The 14887-nt window shown below is 53.5% G+C and overlaps 1 protein-coding gene across 3 annotated transcripts; it reads right to left on the bottom strand.

The window, feature by feature from the left end:
* Positions 1 to 2489: 2489 nt before the first annotated feature.
* Positions 2490 to 7639, bottom strand: LOC137461493 (E3 ubiquitin-protein ligase TRIM35-like). Of its 3 annotated transcripts, none has more exons than XM_068171210.1 (7): positions 7520 to 7639; positions 6411 to 6810; positions 5586 to 5681; positions 5003 to 5233; positions 4832 to 4854; positions 4235 to 4356; positions 2490 to 3450 (listed from the first exon to the last, which is right to left on the bottom strand). In XM_068171210.1, exons 2-7 carry the CDS (start codon positions 6804 to 6806, stop codon positions 2885 to 2887), a joined length of 1434 nt encoding a protein of 477 aa, XP_068027311.1. In that variant the 5' UTR covers positions 6807 to 6810; positions 7520 to 7639; the 3' UTR covers positions 2490 to 2884. The 3 variants fall into 3 exon arrangements, with proteins under 3 accessions (XP_068027311.1, XP_068027313.1, XP_068027312.1); XM_068171212.1 differs by having other exon boundaries at positions 6420 to 6810; XM_068171211.1 differs by lacking the exon at positions 7520 to 7639 and adding an exon at positions 7294 to 7497.
* Between the last annotated feature and the right edge of the window lie 7248 nt (positions 7640 to 14887).

The following is a 14887-nucleotide window of genomic DNA, read 5'->3' as shown; positions in this document are numbered from 1 at the left end:
CAGCAAAGATGCAGGTACCATTTATTGCACAAACCCCCAGTTTTAGGTTCCCTCTTCTGGGGGGGAGTGGTGGTGACAGCACCAGGGGACAGCACAGGGATGGCAATTGGATGCTCACACCGATTTTCCTCCTCTCCCCATATCCAGGGATGCTCATCTGGGCATGGATAACATCAGCTGACGTAATGAAGTTGGACACCCCACACCGCACGCCTCAGCATCTCCCTTTTGTTTTCTGCCTGCCTGCTCTTGTTACAGTATCACACAGTATCACAGTATAACTTAGGTTGGAAAGGACCTCGAGGATCATCGAGTCCAACCTATCAACACAGACCCCATGACTAGACCATGGCACCAAGTGCCACGTCCAATGTCCCCTTGAACGCCTCCAGGGACGATGGCTCAACCACCTCCCTGGGCAACCCGTTCCAATGATGAATGATTCGCTCGGTGAAGAACTTCCTCCTCGCCTCGAGTCTAAACCTCCCCTGGCGCAGCTTGAGACTGTGTCCCCTTGTTCTGGTGCTGGTTGCCTGGGAGAAGAGGCCAACCCCTTCCTGGCTACAACCACCATTCAGATAGTTGTAGAGGGCAATGAGATCACCCCTGAGTCTCCTCTTCTCCAGGCTAAACAATCCCAGCTCCCTCAGCCTCTCCTCACAGGGCTTGTGTTCAAGGCCTCTCCCCAGCCTTGTTGCCCTTCTCTGGACATGTTCAAGTGTTTCGATGTCCTTCTTAAACTGAGGGGCCCAGACCTGGACACAGTTCTCAAGGTGCGGCCTAACCGAAGCAGAGTACAGGGGCACAATGACCTCCCTTCTCCTGCTGGCCACACTATTCCTAATGCAGGCCAGGATGCCATTGGCCCTCCTGGCCACCTGGGCACACTGCTGGCTCATATTCAGCTGGCTGTCGATCAGCACCCCCAGGTCCCTCTCTGTTTGGGAGCTCTCCAGCCACTCCGACCCCAGCCTGTAGCTCTGCATGCGATTGCCGTAGCCAAAGTGCAGCACTCGGCACTTGGACTTGTTGAATGACATCCCATTGGACTCTGCCCATCTGTCCAGTCGGTCGAGGTCCCTCTGCAGAGCCTTTCTACCCTCTAACTGACTAACATCTGCCCCTAACTTGGTGTCATCTGCAAACTTGCTGATGACTGACTCGACCCCCTCATCCAGATCATCGATGAAGATGTTAAAGAGCACGGGGCCCAGCACTGATCCCTGGGGGACACCACTGTTGCCTGGCCGCCAGCTGGATGTGGCACCGTTCACTACCACTCTCTGGGCCCAGCCCTCCAGCCAGTTCCTAACCCAGCACAGAGTGTTGCGGTCCAAGCCACGGGCTGACAGCTTAGCCAGCAGTTTGCTGTGGAGGACGGTGTCAAAAGCCTTGCTGAAGTCCAGGTAGACCACATCCACAGGCCTCCCCACATCCACCAGATGGGTCACCTGATCATAGAAGGAGATCAGGTTGGAGAGGCAGGTGCGCAGTTATTGCCGCCAGGATAATCTGCTCCATCACTTTCCCTGGCACTGAGGTCAGGCTGACTGGCCTGTAGTTTCCAGGTTCCTCCATCCGACCTTTCTTATGGATGGGGACCACATTGGGCAGTTTCCAGTCATCTGGGACCTCACCGGTGAGCCAGGACTGGAGGAAAATGATGGAGAGTGGCCTAGCTAGCACATCTGCCAGCTCTCTCAGCACCCTAGGATGGATCCCATCTGTTCCCATGGACTTGTGAGTATCCAAGTGGCTCAGCAGGTCCCGAACTAATTCCTCATGGATTTCCGGGGCATTACACTGCTCCCCAACCCCATCTCCCAGCTCAGGAGGGCACTCGTCCTGAACTCCTCCTGCCTTGCTGTTAAACATTGAGGCAAAGAAGGTGTTCAGGACCTCAGCCTTTTCCTCATCTTTGGTCACCATGTTCCCCTCCAGGTCCAATAGGGAGTGCAGGTTCTTCCTGCCCTTCCTAGGAAGCATCCTCTGTGATCAGGGAGAAACCATGGAAACCACCCATTAATATCAGCATCCTGCCAGAGAGGTCCTGGCTGGCCGGGCTGCGTGGGCAGCCGCGGCATCCCAGCTCACCAAGCACCTTCTCTTTCCCCAGAGTATCACCTTGGAGCCCCAAGTGCTCACCAGAATGGAAAGACAGACCTTTTGGGCAGGATTAAGATCAAGGCAGACCCAGCATGGGGTTGCAGAGGGTGGTTTTGAGCCGCCTCTCATCCCACTTCTGAGACACTTCTACTTCCATACACCAACCTGCACATCATCACCAGACTCCTGCAGCTGGGCATTTGTGGAAAAGCCTTTCAAAGGGATAAAGTCGTGGGGAGAAGAGGGAGGAGGAAAGGGATTGTTCATGGAATCATAGAATTGTTAGGGTTGGAAGGGACCTCAAGGATCATCCAGTTCCAATGGGAAAGGAGCTGGGGGCGGGGCAGGGGAGGGTTGGGGGGGGGCACAGAAGCACAGAATCATATCAGGACAACCTTTATTAATAACTTTTTTTTAAAAAACACACTAAATAGACACTTTTATTGCTTCTTATCTTTTCTTCCTTCTTTCCTTTTCCTCTCTTTTCTTTACCTTTCTTTTCTTTTCCTCTCTTTTCCTTTCTTTTCTTTTCCTCTCTTTTCTTTACCTTTCTTTTCTTTTCCTCTCTTTTCTTTTCCTTTCTTTTATCTTTTCTTTTCTTTTCTTTTGGTTGCTTTGCTTTGCTTTTCATTGCTTTTCATTGCTTTTCTTGCTTTGCTTTTCTTCCTTCTTTTCTTCATTCTTTTCTTCCTTCCTTTCTTTTCCCTAAGGAAAGCTGAAGGGGGAAAATAAAGCACTTGGGGAACCCCAAATGCAGGTGAAGGTGGTGGTACGGCCGTTAAACAGAGACATCCTCCTGGACGTGGACCCGGAGGGGGCAGATGCAGAGGGGCTCGTGCACGGCGCCCACGGCCGCGGGCCCCACGTAGAAGTAAGGGTAGACGGCGGTGCTGAACTTCTTGTGGAAGGTGTAGATGTGGGCCCGGCGGTCGGCGTCATAGAAGGACAGCTCCCCTTCGTCGCAGTCCAGCTCCACCCGGATGCGCTTGACGCTGCCCAGGGTGGTCTCCAGGCGCGTGGCGTTGGAGGCTCCGTCCATCTCGATGTCGATGCCGGGCAGGTGATAGATGTACCAGAAGCCAGAGCGAGCGTCGTGGTGGAAGGGCCACTGGGTGCCTCTGGGCGGCCGAGCCACCCCCACACGCCAGTTCGTGACGCCGCCCAGGTCCACCTCCCAGGTGTGGAAGCCGTCTAAGAAGCCCCGAGAGCCCAGGATGCAGGGGGCCAAGGTGAAGCGCTCAGGGTTCTCCACCAGCATCTTGTAGTCACTGTTGGTGACGCTGGTGAGGTCCTCTGACACCTCAAGCCAGCCCGCCGCGGAGTTGGGGTTGAAGGTGAAGGGGACTGTGGTGGGGACATGTGTGTTAGGAGTCTGGACTGCTGCAGGGATGAGCTGATGGGGGGACAGTAGCCCTGCAGGTATCCATCCATCCTTCCATCCACCCATCCTTGCATCCATCTCTCCATCCACTTGTCCTTGCATCCATCCATCCATCCACCTGTCCTTCCACCCATCATTCCATCCATCCATCCATCCACCTGTCTTTGTACCTATCCTTCCATCCATCCATTCATCCATCCATCCATCCATCCATCCATCTGTCCTTGCACCCATCCTTCCATCCGTCCATCCATCCATCCATCCATCCATCCATCCACCGTCCATCCACTTGTCCTTGCACCCATCCATCCATCCATCCATCCATCCATCCATCCACCTGTCTTTGCACCTATCCTTCCATCCATCCATCCATCCATCCATCCATCCATCCATCCATCCATCCATCCACCTGTCCTTGCATCCATCCATCCATCCATCTGTCTTTGCACCCATCCTTCCATCAATCTGTCCTTGCACCCATCCATCCACCCACCCACTCATCCATCCATCCATCCCCCAGCTCACCATGGAGAAACACACCCTCAAGGGTTTCCCTTCTAGGGTGCAAATGCCCCAAAGCAGCCTTTACATTCTCTACCTCCCCTCCTCGGGCCCATCAGCCACAGGCATGGCTGCTCCATGCTCCTCTTCTCTCCAGAACCCACCACCCTTGAGGCTGCCCCATGCAAAAGCTGTTTGAGCTCGTGCTGGGACAACCATCCTTTGGAGGGGGACTCAACACCTCACCTACAGTGATGATGTTGAGCATCTTTTTCCACACGTTGTACTGCACTGAGCCCAGGTACTTGGCAACGTCAAAAAACATCCCTACAGGCATGCCCTCTCGTTCCTCAGCTGTACAGGCAATCCTTGGGTAGGGACAGAGGACAGAGATGGGTCAAGGATGGAGGAAGGCAGTGGGTTGGATCCCCTGGCACCCCATGTTTTGGCAAAGCCTTCCCCACTAACACAGTCCATCTCCTTTTGGGCTTTTCTCCACAACCCAGGAGGGTAGACAATGATGGTGGGACGATCTCAGCACCAACATCAAGGTTTTAATGCTGCCCCCAAGACCTGCGGTGCTGCTTTGTGTCTGCATGTGTGCTCCATCACCCTGCCCAGAAGCACCAAGGGGTGCTGCCTTGGCCTTGGGGCCCTCCAGTACCACCTTCTGCTGGAGCACCCAGACCCAGAAGGGATGTGCTGGTACAGGAAGTCGCTTGGGGCAGTGACCTCACTCTGCATCCAGGCAGGAGACCCCATTCAGGGAGGGATAGTGGGGGCTCAGCCACCTCCAGCACCCTGTGCCACTCGGCATGGGATGCAGTGGGGACCAGGACTTACCTGCACTTGCGGTTCTTGCGAGCCTGCAAGAGAAGAAGACATCGAGCATCAGACCCCCACTTGTAAAGAGTCCCAGGGGCTTATAAACACCCAAAGGTTCGCCCACCACTCTGCACGAGTGGCAGGAGGGTGCCAGGGCAGAGGTGGCACCCCGTAGGGCATGGACTTTACCATGAGGAAGGTGTAGTCGTCCTCCTTGAGGTCGTTCTGGAGCTGCTTGGCTTCGTTGAGCAGGGTGTGGCAGTTCTCCAACAGCTGCTTCATCTTGCCCTCGATGAAGTCCTGCTTGTGCTGCACCTCCTCCTGCAGCTCGTCCAGCAGTGCCTGCTCCTCACTGCACAGGAAGCTGTGCAGCTTCTCAAACTCCTGCTTGATCTGCTCCCTCAGCTGCGTCACCTCCGCCTGCCCCGTGGAGGGATGTCACCACCTCCCATCAGAATCCACAGCTCCCCTGGGCTCCCCCAGCCTCCTCCTGAACTTTCCTCCTGAGCCTTCCAACCAGCTCCAGTGCTCAGGGACTCGCTAGGCTCCCACTGGGATCCTCCACTCCACAAATCAATGTCCCAGCCAGCCTCATCCCTCTGGTGCTCAATTCCTCATTGGAATCCTTCCTCCCCCCCAGCAGCGCTCCCCTCGCTCAAGGACAGAGCAGCCCAGGACAGTTCCACCCCAGAGCCAGCTGCACCTCAGGGGTGTGTGTGCACGTGTGTACACGTGTGCCAGGATCAGGCCCTACTGGGGAGGGGCCACACACCTGGTTGTGTTTCAAGATGGCCTCGTAGGCACGATGGGCGGTCCCAAAATCCTTCACTTTATCCCGCAGGGAGGTCTCCATGTTCTTCAGCTTGGCCTGTGGAGAGGAAATGCCTTCAGGAACCTCACAAGCCTATGCCCAAGTGGAAAAAGAGCACCAAACCCAGCAGGGTAAGGTTAAGCAGGATCCTCGCTCGAGTCAAGCTTTCCCCTCCTGCAGCCTGAGATCTGCCAGCGCTGGATGGGGTCAGTGTGGTGCGGGGCTGGGCAACGCGAGCCTGGGGAGCTTTGCTCCGTGGTGAATCCTCCCTTACATTTTTAAACCCTTCTGCTGGTGCACACTCAAATCCCTGCCTGTCTTGGTGCTGACAGCAGCTCCCAGGGAGGCTCAGCACCACGGGCAGATGGCCAGGCCTTGTCCAACAGCAGCACCACGTCCTCCCTGCAACATTTGAAATCTGGCTCATCCCCCACGGGTGACTCAGGGAGGCAGCAGCTGCTTTCCTGGATGGGAAACGCAGCGGGGCCTGGCACGCTGCCCAGCTGCTGGCCAGAGCCCCATCCTCTCCTACTCCTCCCCACACAGCCGTGGCCCATCCTGCCCCGCAGGGCCCGGGGTTGTGTCCCCATCCTACATCCCTTCCTCGGCTGGGCAAATTGTGCAACCACTCCCAGCCTCGAGGCACCGCTGCAACAATCAGCTGCTGCAATAACCAGCATGTCTGGGTCCAGCCCGGCCTGCCCGAGGATCAACAAGCCAAAGAAACGTGGGGACCAGCCCACCCTTCAAAACCCCTCAAAGAATCCGCCCACTCCCCTTCCCCACAGAGCAAACCGCTGGGGCAAAGCATGCCAGCTCCTTGTCCTCCAGGCAGAAGAGTTTGGCCTCTTGGTGGTGCAGGGGACAGAGGGCGGCTGCCTGGCCTCGCCGCTGTCGTTCCTCCTTGAGGATCTTCTCCACCAGGTTGTTGAGCGTGTGGTTGATGCGGAGGTCGTCCAGCGAAGAGCGCTCCTTGCACACGGGGCAGACGTGAGCGCCGTGCTCCCAGGAACGGGTCACGCAGCCCTTGCAGAAGTTGTGGCCGCAGCCCAGCGTCACGGCTTCCCGAAAAGGGTCGTAGCAGATGGGGCACAGCAGCTCTTCCTTGAAAGTGGCCGTGGGGGACGTGGTGGCAGAGGCGGGCACTAAGCTGCTGATCGAGACGCTGGCTTCCCTCTCCATGGCACTGGAGAGAGAAGCGATGGATGGAGGGAAGCCGGAGCAGGATTTCCCGAGAGCCCCAGTTGGAAAAACCGCCCCGTTCCTGATGCAATCGTTTTCCTGCCTGTGACACCCCGCAGCTCCCTCCCCGGGCAGGCACCAGCCTGAGTGACACCGGCCCGGGCCACTGGCAGCCACCAAGGGCGGGCAGGCACCGGCGAGCGTGCCGGGATGAGCCGGCAACGTGGGGAAGTGAGCCGGGGGTGGCCGGACCCTTCGAAGGTCTTGTCCCTGTGTTCGAACCCTCAGCTTCGGGGTGGTCCCCGGTACGTGACCCCCACTCCCGAGACTCTTCTCCAGTGCCACAACCCCCTCGGACTTTCCGGTGTCCGGTCTCGAAGCACCAGACCCCTTCGGGGCGGCTGTGCCACCCGGTCCCCGGACCCACTCCCCTACCCCCGGTGCTCCTCTGCTGCCCGGTGCCCCATTCTCAGTGCTGCTCCGATACCCGGATCGGGACGCTCATCCTAGGTGCCCGGACCCGGACCCTCTCAGCCATGGCAGTGCCAGTGCCCGCTGCCCCAGTCCCGGTGCTGTTCCGGTGCCCTGACCAGGGCTCGCAGTCCCGGAGCTGCTGCGGTGTCCGGACGCCGACTCCTCGGTGCCCGTGCACATGGGGTGCCCGTGCACATGGGGTGCCCAGCGCTGGATGTGCGTGCGGATGTGTGTCTTACCACTCCGAGGGCGAGTAGCAGCGCCTGGAGCGGCCTCTGCGCCGGGCAAGGCGGCGGGAGGGGGTCCGGCTGCCCGCCTGCCGGTAGTGTGGGGCTCAGCCCGTGCCGGCGGAGGTGGAGGCACCGAAGGGGCGGGACGGAGCGGGCGGGGGCCGGCCTGAAGCCTCTGGGGCGGGACCTCGCCAGGCACAGCCTCACTACCCCTCGCCCCCTCTCCGGAGGCTCTGCCGTCTACCCACTTGTTCGCCTCCCTTTGTGATTGCAGGAGCTGGAGGTTGCTCTTTTCCCGAGTTCCCAAAAATTCCCTGAATATCGAGAGCCCTGCGGAGAAAGACCTGGGGGCGCTGGTGGGTGAAAAGCTGGATGTGAGCCGGCAATGTGTGCTCGCAGACCAGACGCCAACCGCGTCCTGGGCTGCATCCAAAGCAGTGTGGCCAGCAGGTCAAGCGAGGAGATTCTGCCCCTCTGCACTGGTAAGACCCCACCTGCAGTGCTGGGTCTAGCTCTGGGGTCTTCAGCACAGGAAAGATATGGACCTGTTGGGACAGGAGGAGGCCACAATCATGATGCAAGAGCTGGAACCCTTCTGCTGTGAGGACAGGCTGAGATTTGAAGTTGTTGTTCCGCCTGAAAAGGAGGCTCCAGGGAGACCTTATTGCTGCCTTTCAGTATTTCAAAGGGACCTACAAGCAAGATGGGGAGGATCACAGGGAGGTGGTGGAGTCACCATCACTGGAGGTGTTTAGGAAGAGACTGGATGGGGTGCTTGGTGCCATGGTTTAGTTGATTAGATGATGCTGGGTGATAAGTTGGACTCGAGGATCTCAAAGGTCTTTTCCAACCTGGTCTATTCTATTCTATTCTATTCTATTCTATTCTATTCTATTCTATTCTATTCTATTCGGCATGGGTTATTGGTGATCTGGCAGTGCTAATGGTTGGAGATGACGATCTTAAAGGTCACTTTAAACCAGAACAATTCTATGATTCTAATCTTCTCAGCAGGGTCTGATGTGACAGGACCAGGGGAGATGGTTTTAAACAAAGAGGGGGGAAAATGATGCTTGGTCTGTGCTCCTCTGTCACATTACTGCAGGAGTCATCATGGAAATCACAGCTGTTGCCCATGACCTGGAAAGGACCACAATGATTCTAGGACACTGGCTGGCTTTTGGTTAGAATAGAATAGAATAGAATAGAATAGAATAGAATAGAATAGAATAGAATAGAATAGAATTAACCAGGTTGGAAAAGACCTTTGAGATCATCGAGTCCAGCCTATCACCCAACACCATCTGATCAACTAACCCATGGCACCAAGCACCCCATCCAGTCTCTTCCTAAACACCTCCAGTGAGGGTGACCCCACCACCTCCCTGGGCAGCACATTCCAATGGCCAATCTCTCTTTCTGGGAAGAACTTCTTCCTACCATCCAGCCTGAACCTCCTCTGGCACAGCTTGAGACTGTGTCCTCTTGTTCTGGTGCTGGTCACCTGGGAGAAGAGACCAACCCCCACCTGGCTACAACCTCCCTTCAGGGAGTTGTAGACAGCAAGAAGGTCTCCCCTGAGCCTCCTCTTCTCCAGGCTAAGCAACCCCAGCTCCCTCAGCCTCTCCTCATAGGGCTGTGCTCCAAACCCCTCCCCAGCTTTGTTGCCCTTCTCTGGACACCTTCCAGCAGCTCAACATCTTTCCTAAACTGAGGGGCCCAGAACTGGACACAGGACTCAAGGTGTGGCCTAACCAGTGCTGAGTCCAGGGGCAGAATGACCTCCCTGCTCCTGCTGGCCACACTGTTCCTGATGCAGGCCAGGATGCCCTTGGCCTTCTTGGCCACCTGGGCACACTGCCGGCTCATGTTCAGCCTACCATCGACCAGTACCCCCAGGTCCCTCTCTACCTGGCTGCTCTCCAGCCACTCTGACCCCAGCCTGTAGCTCTGCATGGGGTTGTTGTGGCCAATGTGTACAACCTGGCACTTGGATGTGTCCAGTCTCATGCCCTTGGACTCTGCCCATCTGTCCAGCCTGTCAAGGTCCCTCTGCAGAGCTCTCCTACCCTTTAACAGGGGGTAACTTGTCTGTAACTGGGAGCACTGGGCACAGCAGAAGGCAAATATCCCCAAGCTGATGCAGCATGAGGCAGCTCAGAGCTGGGGACAGCTTCTGCCTGGGCTTGTGAGATCATAGAGTCAGAGAATGGTTTGGATGGGAAAGGATCTTTCTAGGTCATCCAGCCCAACTATCCTGCAGTCAGCAGGGACATCTTCAACTAGAGCAGGTTGCTCAGAGCCCCATCCAACCTCACCTGGAATGTTTCCAGGGGTGGGGCATCTACCAAGAGACTTCACCTTGCAATGGCAAGGACAGGAGTGACTAAAGGGGCTGTCAGGGAGGAAGGTGAAGGTCTCTAAGCATCCCACCTGTCAGGACCTCCTCAGCCAGCTCGGTTGCCATCCTCTTCTTGGAACACTCCAGAGGGCCAACACTGTTGAGGAACCAGTGATGAGGCTCTTCCCAGGGCAGCCCCAGCAGCTGGCTGTGGATGATGCGATCTGCATCCAAGGCTTTCTGCATCAGCCCTTTGGCTTCCTTCTCATTCATGAGGCAGACCTCCAGGAACTTCTCAGCATCAATGGCAGCAAAGTGCCTGTGCAGAAGGGAGATGGCCCATGGAACCAGGCTCTGTGCCTCAAAACAACAGGCCAGCTCCTCCTGCACCTCACTTAGGTGCTCCAAGGCCTCATCATGGTTAGGTGCCCGAGCACGGCTCACCTCATCCTCCTCTGCACCTCCTTGCAGTGTCCCTCGATGGACTTGCAGTAGGCTGCCAGGCTCTGCTTCTCTTCCTCAAACTGCTTCTCTTGGTTGGCCAGTTTTGTTCTCAGGTTATTGAGCAAGCTGTGGAGCCTGGGGAGGGACAGCACAGCTGGGCAACCCCAAAGAGACACCTTTGGGCATACACAGCTCACATGAAGGCTTTGGGACATGGGGCTGCTTACCTACTGGTGACTGCTCTGTGCCAAGGCCTGACTGACCCTGATGCAGCTGGCACAGGTTGGCCATGGCTAGACAAATTGCTTTGGGTTTGGATAACCCCTGCCTCTGCCCAGGGGTGGGTCGGGACAGAGCTTGTTGGCCTATCCTGGGTGATGGTCTCTACACAAAAGGGCACAGGGCAGAGCCTGGCTTCCAGTGATGGATCTTTACCTGTTGATCTTCCTCTTTTGCTGGGAACTGAGGATCATGTTCTCCTCATCCTGCTTCTTGAGCACCATGTTTGGGGAAGGGAGGAGGGACCGAAGTTGGGCCCAGCTTTCAGTCTGTGGGCCACAGAATGGGCCTCTCTCCTCCACCTGAACGTGTCCAGACCAGGTGTGAGAGTCTAATGTCTCTCTCTATGTGAGTCAACAAAGTGATAGCAGAGCCACTGGAAAGAAGGTGGAAAGAATCCTGTCCACCAATCCTGGATGCAAATCAGCTTGTGATTGCATCGTGATAACACGGGACTACAACAATGGACCCAAGGACCCAGCCATCACACCTTTAGGGCAAGATAATCTCCACCTGTTTCCTGAGCCTTGTCTGGATGGAGATGGGGTAGATGGAGATTCTTCCCCCCTCCAGCCAGGATCTTGTCCAAACACACAGCAATACACAGAACCTAAGGATTATTTCTTGCCACTGGAATTCCTGAGGGACAATATTTGAATACATACCTAAGGACTAAAAACTGTATAAAAGACTGGAGCAACTACTGGTTTGTAGAGAGAAACAGGAGAGAGAAACAGAGGAGAAAAACGGGGAGAAAAACGGAGATGAAGGAAAACACAGGAGACGGGCCAGGCCGCTGAGAAGAGAAAGCCGGGACAATGCTGCTCCGGAGAAAAGAAGCTGCCCGGAGGACCACAGCTCCAGCCAAATCCTCAGCACCCTTTCTCTACAGACCCAACATCTCCTGCAGCACCTTTCCTCCACAGACTTTAACTGTCTTGGGGGGGATGCGGGGTGTGGTAATATAATTCCTTTCCTCTTCTCTCTCTCTTCTATCTCTCATCTCTCCCTCTTTATTTTCTCCCTCTCCCTTTCTTATTCATGTAATAAATAGTCTAGCTGTTGATACTTTGGCCTCGTTTGTGCCTTTAATTTCACAACACGGGAATATTTAAAAGAACTGTGTCTCCGGACTGAGACATCTAATGTCTCCGGACCTTGACATTTAAATGGCGTAGTCGGCAGGATTCCCGTGCAGTGAAAAGTATCACAGCAAAATTATTGCATTTCTGAGAACCCCAAAATGTGTGTGTGTGCCTGAGACGTACTTTGAGTACGAAACGAGAGTGGGGTCCAGATTCGCGTTTTCACTCGCCCGAGAGGGAAGTGGCCGGAGAAGGACGAAGCGAAATTTTCAGAGAGACTGTGTGGGAGTTCTCAAAAGCTTTAAATGTGTGTGCTTTCTCGGGGAAGATTATCTGGGGTACAACTGTTGGTTTTATAGTGTGACCTCCTCGAGAATCCTCTGTACCCTGCTTTAAATGTGCGTGCTTTCCCGGGGAAGATTATCTGGGGTACAACTGTTGACTTTATAGTGTGACCTCCCCGAGAATTCTCAGTACCCTCTTTTAGGAAACCCAATGTTGGTGATATTTGTGAAGTGTGGCCTTCCCGAGAAGCCCAGTATTGAAGCAAAAGTTGAGAAACTTCTGCTGGTGTGTGTTCTCTCAGGGAAACAGAGTGACTCTTCCCTAATAATCACAGGGTTGTTGTCCTAGTGTAACAAAAAATTTGAGGTACAAAAGCTGAGAAGCTTTTGCAAGTGTGGGTTCTCTCAGGGAAATAGTGTGACTTCCTTGAGAAGCCCAGGTTGCTGTTGTTTTTTCTTGTGTGTGACCTCTCCTGAGAAATCTATTGTGCATTTCAAGGGGAGATTGGACGTGGCACTTGGTGCCATGGTCTAGTCATGGGGTCTGCGGTGTCAGGTTGGACTCGATGATCCTCGAGGTCCTTTCCAACCTAGGTGATACTGTGATACTGTGATTTTTCCTGGAGAAGATTATTTTGGAGTAAGCCTTTTAAAAGTGTACGTTTTTCCAGGGAAGATTTTGCTGGTACAAACAGTGTTTTGATCTGACTTCCCCGTGAAACTTAGTGCCCTATTAAGAAATGCTTTGTGAAACAAAAGAGATGGCCAGGAGTGAGCGGTTTTTTAACCTTTTAGAAGTTCATGGTGCCCGCCCATCTGTACAGGTACTTGACTGGGCCCGTGAAAATTGGCATAATTTCCAGAGTGTGGCTGATAGAATTGTGGCCCTGCAGAAAGATGCAAGAGCAAAAGCTGGGAAAGGCAAAGGTTTTATTTGTGCGGTTTTAGGTGCCTGTTTAGCCGCCTCAGTGAAGGATAAAGAGGAATGGCATGAGCAGGAGAATAAAACTATTTCCTCTTTGCAGGACTTAGTTTCGTCACTACAAAGCCATGTTGCCACTTTGAAAGACGCAGTGGCAGATCTTAAAATTCAATTGGAAAAGGAGAGGAGGCAAAATTCGTATTTGGACTCAAAAGAGGGTGTGAATTACTTGGAGTCTGCCCCTATGTGCCCTCGGGCAGAATTGACAGCGGCTAAGGAAGCTGCTGCGCATATCAGACCTCTCATTAAAACTGAAGTTTTATATGAGGATGGGGAGGTTACCCCCACTATCACAACCAAAGAAACGCCTTTCTCCTACACTGAATTGGCCAAAATTCGTACAGAATTTGCACGCTCTGCTGAGGAATCTGAGGTGGAATATGTCTGGCGAGTTTCAAAAACTGGAGGTGATCAGATTCTGTTAACAGAAGCTGAAGCCATGGGTTATTGGGGTGATAATATTTTTCTAACTACAAAAACCAGAAGTGGACCCCTAAGCCTTACTCAGAGGGCTGCCTATTGGGCAGGGGGGTTTGATCCAAAGGAGAGGGGTGAACCCCTAACTCTGCAGGGAGGGATGAATCAGATAATGGAGAATGTGCAAAAGGCTGCATGCCTGCAGATGATTTATGAAAGGGAACTAAGGCATCATTTTGAATCTCCCCTTTCTCTCCTGGTGGATGCAAACAGAATGACTCCTTTGATCAGGGGTCTCCCTGACTCGCTTAAAATAAGAGGTATCCAGCTTCAAAAAGAAATAGCTAATACCCCACTTTCTTCCAGGACATGGCAAGACGTGGGGAGGGAGTTATTAGATTATGCTAGGCAGTATAGTGTACCTGAGGAAATTAAAAAACCTCAAACTAGAGGCTTGAGACATGACTCACCCACAAAGCCCCCAAGGCCAGATGCGCCATATTCCTAGTAGGCACCTGGCTAGGGGCAAGGAACACTTGAATACCCGGCAATATTGGTGGGGGGTGCGTCGGGAGAAAGGTATTCCAAAAGAAGTGGTTGATGGGGTAGCCACGAGACAATTACAAATCATTGTGCAATGTTGGCCCGAGCCTAAAAAGAGGGTTGAGGTCACTGCTCCCCTCTTGGTGGGACCATTTGGTGAGGGGAGGGATATGGCCCCCAGGGCAACTAAGGGCTTCACCTCTCAGTGGTGAATTGGGGGGTGAAGCATGAGTCAGGAGATCACCAAAAAATTGTACTTGGTTTGGAAAAAGACTTTTGTTTGTGTTTAGCTTGGCTTTGAGAGAACCTGAAACAATCAACGATACTTACAGGCCCATTCAAAGTAATTATCACCTGAGAGGGTGGCTCTGAATGGTAACCTGGAAATACCAGTTTTGTATGTTTCAAGGCTGTGTTTCTTATTTAAGTTCTAATGCTAAAGACTACCTGATGTATTGTCAGAAGGACTTGTCTTGCTACAATATGGAAGACTTCTCAAGTTTTGCATCACAGAAGACATCTCTTCAAGGACTGTACTTTTCATAACCCCGCAGACATTCAGATCTGGACGGAAGCTCTCACTTCAATTCCAAACTGAAGAACTGACGGGGGGGGTGGGGGGGTGGGGGTGTATGGGTTTGTTTGTTCTCCTGGCTTCCAGGAGGAACAAGTATGCTTTCACCTTGTGTAATTACCTGGTTTAATTTTATTATATTTTCTTAGTATTGTCAATCTTGTATAAATCCCTGTTGCATACAGTGATTCAACATGTAGTGTCCAATATGCAGTTTGTGTCTAATGATGGTGTACAACAGGTTTGTGCCATTAGCCAATCAAAACTTATGTCTATTGCAAAAATTGTTTAAAACTTCTTTCCATTCCTTTCTTTTCTTTCTTTCTTCCTTTTATCTTTGATTGACGGGGTGGTGTGAGAGTCTAATAAGTTTGCCTCTCTCTATGTGAGTCAACAAAGATAAAGTGATAGCAGAGCCACTGGAAAGA

Source organism: Melanerpes formicivorus, unplaced genomic scaffold, assembly GCF_026170545.1.
Source record: "Melanerpes formicivorus ecotype bairdi unplaced genomic scaffold, bMelFor1.0.p_v2 SCAF_2394, whole genome shotgun sequence".
NCBI classification, from domain to species: domain Eukaryota; kingdom Metazoa; phylum Chordata; class Aves; order Piciformes; family Picidae; genus Melanerpes; species Melanerpes formicivorus.
The sequence above is the reverse complement of the archived record's forward strand: the minus strand, read 5'-3'. Positions and strand labels throughout refer to the sequence as shown.